The following is a 6,869-nucleotide window of genomic DNA, read 5'->3' on the forward strand; positions in this document are numbered from 1 at the left end:
AAGTTTAGGGTCACTTAGAAATTTCCTTATTTTTGAAAGTACAACACAGTTTCCAATGAAGCTAACATTATTTGATTCAGAAATACACTCTATACATTGTTAATATGGTAAATGACTATTCTAGCTGCAAACGTCTGGTTTGTAATGCAATATCTTCATAGATGTATAGAGGCCCATTTCCAGCAACCATCACTCCAGTGTTCTTATGGTACGTTGTGTTTGCTAACTGTGTAAGAAGGCTAATGGATGGTTAGAATACCCTTGAAAACCATTGTGCAAGTATGTTAGCACAGCTGAAAACAGTTTGGCTGAATAGAGAAGCTATAAGCCTGACCTTCCTTTGAGCTAGTTGAGAATCTGGAGCATTACCTTTGTTGGTTCCCTTAAACTCTCAAAATGGCCAGAAAAAAAGAACTTTCATGTCAAACTCGACAGTCTATTCTTGTTCTTAGAAATGAAGGCTATTCCATGCAAGGAATTGCCAAGAAACTGAAGATTTCCTACAATGGTGTGTACTACTCCTTTCAGAGGATCCCAAACCTTTGAACGGTAGCGTATGTGTGTGTGTGTATATACACTCACTGGCCACTTTATTAGGTACACCATGCTAGTAAGGGGTTGGACCCCCTTTTGCCTTCAGAACTGCCTCAATTCTTCGTGGCAGAGATTCAACAAGGTGCTGGAAGCATTCCTCAGAGATTTTGGACCATATTGACATGATGGCATCACACAGTTGGCGCAGATTTGTCGGCTGCACATCCCTGATGCGAATCTCCCGTTCCACCACATCCCAAAGATGCTCTATTGGATTGAGATCTGGTGACTGAGGAGGCCATTTGAGTACAGTAAACTCATTGTCATGTTCAAGAAACCAATCTGAGATGATTCGAGCTTTATGACATGGCGCATTATCCTGCTGAAAGTAGCCATCAGATGTTGGGTACATTGTGGTCATAAAGGGATGGACATGGTCAGCAACAATACTCAGGTAGGCTGTGGCGTTGCAACGATGCTCAATTGGTACCAAGGGGCCCAAAGAGTGCCCAGAAAAAATTCCCCACACCATGACACCACCACCACCAGCCTGTACCGTTGATACAAGGCAGGATGGATCCATGCTTTCATGTTGTTTACGCCAAATTCTGACCCTACCATCCGAATGTCGCAGCAGAAATCGAGACTCATCAGACCAGGCAACGTTTTTCCAATCTTCTACTGTCCAATTTCGATGAGCTTGTGCAAATTGTAGCCTCAGTTTCCTGTTCTTAGCTGAGAGGAGTGGTACCCAGTGTGGTCTTCTGCTGCTGTAGCCCATCTGCCTCAAAGTTCGACGCACTGTGCTTTCAGAGATGCTCTTCTGCCTACCTTGGTTGTAACGGGTGGCAATTTGAGTCACTGTTGCCTTTCTATCAGCTCGAACCAGTCTGCCCATTCTCCTCTGACCTCTGGCATCAACATGGCATTTCCGGCCACAGAACTGCCGCTCACTGGATTTTTTTTCTTTTTCGGACCATTCTCTGTAAACCCTAGAGATGGTTGTGCGTGAAAATCCCAGTAGATCAGCAGTTTCTGAAATACTCAGACCAGCCCTTCTGGCACCAACAATCATGCCACGTTCAAAGGCACTCAAATCACCTTTCTTCCCCATACTGATGCTCGGTTTGAACTGCAGGAGATTGTCTTGACCATGTCTACATGCCTAAATGCACTGAGTTGCCGCCATGTGATTGACTGATTAGAAATTAAGTCTTAACACACAGTTGGACAGGTGTACCTAATAAAGTGGCCAGTGAGTGTATATATATATATAATATTAGCCTATAAGTTTATTTAACATGGACCACCTACAGGTGACAGATGCCCCCCACTGTATTGCATCCGAAAACAGACATTCTTTAAACCGAGAAATCGTGAGCTTTTCAATAACTTTTTCTAACGTATGTGGTAAATGTAGACTGCCATTGTAGGGCATCCATCACCGCTCCTGGTTAATGTATAGGTTGTGATTTTTCACGAGATGTATGTTAGCAAGAGAGAGAAAAACGGGTTGGGAACAGAACCTAACAACTTGTTCTGGTATTTAGTGCTAAAGCAGTTGTCACTCTATGGCAGACATCAAAGCGGCCCTAAAAGCTGTAAACAATGCAAGCGCCCCATAAAGATTGGGGTATATGTACGATGGGCTTAGAACAAGTGAGCGCATGTTTCTTATATGTCAGACCTTTAATTTGTAATGCCGCAATACTGCACATTACTATCCAGTAAGTGAACAAAAAAAGTTTTTATTATATTCTTACCCGCACACATTGCTATGTGGCCTCCAAGAACAAAGGCTGAAACAGTGGGAATCTCGGGAACATCTAGTTGAAGTTGACTGCTCAGACAGAATAAGTAATTGTTCATCCCGTTCTCTGCACGATCATCTTACATGTGTTAATATTTAATCCCTCAGTACTGCTTTTTCATTACTTGTCTTCATCATTATATCACATACAGTGCTACTTTTGTTTAGTTTGATAATTTTTTTTTCCTTTTTCCCCTTCCAGTTGTCTCAGCTTGGACAAAAGTAAGAGGCGTCAGTGGCCACATTAGTCCTCTGTGGTGTCTGTGAACTAAACCCCTGAGACTAAAGATATGGCCCATACTTGTACTCTTCTATTAATTCATCACTGACACCAGGGTCTGCAAGTGTGGAAGAAACTACTCCCCAGAGATGTCTATTGTATTCTACACATATGACTTGCCGGGTTTTCTACCAACTCCATTTATTTAAATATGTTGGAGGTGTCCAGCCTCTGTATCTAGGCATTAATACAATCTCTGTCCACAGAGATCATTTCCAAATAAAACAAAAAATGTATACTTGTTTTATAAAGCATAATTTATGTTTACAGTCCACATATTTAACTGCAACTAACTGAGTTATGGATACCTTGAAGAGTGTAATGGAAATCACAAAATGGTCACTCTGTGACCGCCCTGTCTATCTAATGTGGATAATAATAAAAAAAATGAAAGTAGACCTAAACTGGGTATACGCATTACATGGCTCCCCTATACACAGGAACACTTGCCCCAGTGTTACAGTGTTCTCATTTGTGTGTCCTCTTTGGGAAGAGGACTCATCTTCCTGAACAATAAAAGGATTAAGGTGAATTCCATCCACTTGATTCTTATCTTCCTTGACATATTCTGCTGAGGGAGAGTTGGGACGTCCCACATATGTTTGAGATAGATGACCACATTTGTCAGGGTTCAGCCAACTTTTATCCAATGTGAATTGGCGCCCTTACAAAAGCATCAACTATCCAAACCCTGTAGCGTAATGTGTGTGGAAAGGAAGTAGGTCTTTCTACGCATTTCTTTGGAAGCCTTGATATGAGTCTTAGGTCTGTACAGTGAGACTGACTTCCAAAGAATGTGGGTCAGGTAATATAACAATAGATGACAACAGAGCTAATAATTTAGCAATAAAACGGACCAGTGAGAAAATTACCTGCACCACCTTTAAATGATATACCATACAAATGGATGGAAAGACAAAAAAATACTGAATGATCACTTTGGTTACTGCCATTTATTTTCTTTTTTTTATACCATGTCTACTAGAAAAAAATAAAGAAAAGCAAAACCAAACTGATGTGTAATTGTAGTCTCTGAATTTTGTATTCTTAAAGCCGTTCCCAAGAATGTAATAAAATGGCCCATGTCACCTAATACAAATGGCAACTTGTCCTAGTCACATGTCAGGGCAGCCTGCAGTCTAAAGAATCACTGTTCCTGAGACCTATGTCTCAACTGACAGATGACTTTTATTGAAAGCACAAATACAGGAGCTGTTGGAAATGTGTGATAGGAAAAAAAATGAATCTCCGCCGCTGACCGAGCATAAAGGATTTTTTCCTCCAGCTTCAGACCTCCTTGCTCAGTCAGCTGGAAAGATTTCTTCTTCCACTACACATTTCTCTGACAGCTCTTGTATATTGGCTTAAGATACAGGTTTTCTGACATTGAGACACAGATCTCTGGAGCGGTGCTTCTTCATACTGTAGTCCTTCCTGACACATGACTAGGATGGGTTGTCGATTGAATTATGTGACAAGGGCCATTTTATTACATTTTTGGGGAACCTTTTAAAAGTCTTTTGTAGAATAAAATAATTTAAAAGGAGAATTGTAATTATTGCTGAGATGTGCTGTAACTATGGAACAACAGTTGCACGCTTCATGGTTCTTTAATTTTTTTTTGTTGTACACATCTAATCTTGCTTAACAATTATTTTGGAAAATATGAAAATCAGCCACAACACATGCGGGGATTTCCTGTTAGGCAAACCCTGCATGTGTTGCAGCTGTCTAACAGTTACTCGGATGAGATCCGAGCATGCTCGGATAACACTTTCGCTCATCACTAGTTGGCACCCTTGAAATTGTTGCAGAAAATGAAGTATTTCTCCCTGAAAATTATTGCAATTACACGTTTTGTATTATATATGTTTATTTCCTTTGTTTTGGAACAACATACTGGAAAAAAAAAGGGTATTTAAATGAGGATGGTCCAGGCTAATGGGCATGATTGCTGCAGCATCTGTGCCTCCTCTCTGCTTCTTAACACCATCCTCCAGCTCTGATTGATGTGAATGGTAGGCCCGGTACTAATTAAGGAACGCGCTTCTGACTGTGGAGCCCATATGACTATACAGTTCAGTGCCCAATTCCCCCCTCTCACCGCAGAGGCAACGCCCGGTCAGCCCAGGCCCTGTCTCCATTGTATCTCCGGCAGGCACTGCCACAATGCCTGCTGGAGAGTACTTGGAGACCGGTCTGAGAGCCCTCAATGCAGCTGCAGAGCGCGCTGATCGGTCCAACCCGACCAATCAGAGCGCTCCACGGCTGAACAATGAATGTAGTTATAATCCTGCATTTGACAAAGTATCTCACACAATCCTTATTGAAAAAATGGCTAAGTATGGAATGGACAAGGTATCTGTTAGGTGGATTCATAACTGGCTTAGTGATCGGACCCAAAGAGTGGTCGTAAATGGCTGCACATCCAGTTGGAAGAATGTCTCAAGTGGGGTACCACAGGGCTCTGTCCTGGGCCCTGTATTGTTCAACATCTTTATCAACAATTTAGGAAGGAATTGAGGGTAAAATGATTAAATTTGCTGATGCCTCAAAGCTTGGAGGGATAGCTAATACTAGAAAAGAAAGAGAGAGGATTCAAAAAGATATAAATAAACTGGAGCAGTGGGCAGCAACTAACAGAATGGTTTTTATCAGGGAAAAATGCAAAGTACTACATCTGGGCAATAAAAATGAAAAAAGCATATACTGAATGGGAGGAATTAGGGCTAAGCAACAGCACATGTGAAAAAGACTTGGGTATACTAATAGATCACAGACTGGATATGAGTCAACAGTGTGATGCAGCAGCAAAAAAGGCAAATGCAATTCTAGGATGTATTAACAGAAGCATACAGTCTAGATCACGTGAAGTCATTATTGCCCTCTACTCCTCTTTGGTCAGACTTCATCTGGAATACTGTGTCCAGTTTTGGGCGCCACATTTTAAAAAAGACACCAACAAACTGGAGCAAGTTCAGAAAATAGCGACCAGAATGGTGACCGGTCTGCAAACCCTATCTTATGAGGAAAGGTTGCAGGATTTGGGAATGTTTAGCTTGCAGAAGAGAAGACTGAGAGGAGACTTAATAGCTGTCTACAAATATCTCAAGGGCTGTCACATTGTAGAAGGATCATCTTTATTCTCATTTGCACAAGGAAAGACTAGAAGCAATGGGATGAAACTGAATGGGAGGAGACACAGATTTAGATGTTAGAAAAAACTTTTTGACAGAGTGATCAATGAGTGGAACAGGCTGCCACGAGAGGTGGTGAGTTCTCCTTCAATAGAACTTCAAACAGAGGCTGGACAGACATCTGTCTGGGATGATTTAGTGAATCCTGCTTTGAGCAGGGGGTTGGACCAGATGGCCCAGGAGGTCCCTTCCAACTCTACGATTCTATGAAATAATATTGAATATGGTAACGTTATAACACCCTCTGTGCTAAACAGCACAACGTTACCAGTAATGGCCAGTAACCCACCCCTGGTTACTGAATAAAATGCCCCCATCACCCCCCATAGCCACAGCGGATGCAGCCATAGATGCCACTCCCGTTAAACAACCTCGGGCATACGACAAACGCCCAAAGACCATCAGAGGCTGTCAGCCGGGGAGACCCATCTCCATCTCCCAGGGCCTCCAGCCAAGTCAACCACCATGCCATCGCCCAGGATGGAGCCGGAGTGCCACCATTACGATGTTTCACTCATGCTCGAGCGCACGACACTTCCCAGCGGTCACGCGCTTCAGCTATCAGCCGAGGAGACGCTTCCCAATCTCCCTGGGCTTCCAGCCAACGCAATAACCAGGCCATCACCCTAGCGGGAGCCGTAGTTCCTCCGTTCTGGGCTGCATTATGGGCCAGAAGCACCAGGAACGCTGCTCCGAATTATACATATATATCAAGATCTGATATATAATTTGTATAAATCGCATGGCGGTTCTGCCTCGCGGCGGTATGACGAGGAGTTCCGCGGGTGGCTGGCCCTGCAGCCCGATTTAAGCTGGGGGGGTAAAAGCGACAGATGTGTGGTTACGACATTCTGTCACAGAAGCAGCCACCCTTTTCATCTGCGACCACTAACTACTCCGCAGGTCAACACTCAGTGGTGGTACGAAAACCTGGGGTCTGCTGGCTTTTTATCAAGGGAAACTGCCGTTTCCACACGTCATGTGGATATAGACACGCCTGCTCAGCGCGCGGGGGGGACACCCAGCTGCAAGGTGTACTCATCAGGCA

The 6,869-nt window shown here is 43.2% G+C and overlaps 1 protein-coding gene across 3 annotated transcripts in view; it reads left to right on the plus strand.

Annotated features, from left to right (window-relative positions):
- Positions 1-3,636, plus strand: part of SCFD1 (sec1 family domain containing 1) — a 178,753-nt gene extending 175,117 nt beyond the window's left edge. For all 3 annotated transcript variants that reach the window (XM_073577826.1, XM_073577827.1, XM_073577828.1), the window contains one exon: positions 2,547-3,636. In XM_073577826.1, coding sequence (XP_073433927.1) covers positions 2,547-2,570 — 24 coding nt within the window. In that variant the 3' untranslated portion in view covers positions 2,571-3,636. The remainder of the gene's footprint in view (positions 1-2,546) is intronic.
- Positions 3,637-6,869: the final 3,233 nt, after the last annotated feature.

Source organism: Dendrobates tinctorius, unplaced genomic scaffold (genome assembly GCF_039654945.1).
Source record: "Dendrobates tinctorius isolate UK_male_01 unplaced genomic scaffold, ASM3965494v1 ptg000057l, whole genome shotgun sequence".
In the NCBI taxonomy this organism is placed as follows: Eukaryota; Metazoa; Chordata; class Amphibia; order Anura; family Dendrobatidae; genus Dendrobates; species Dendrobates tinctorius.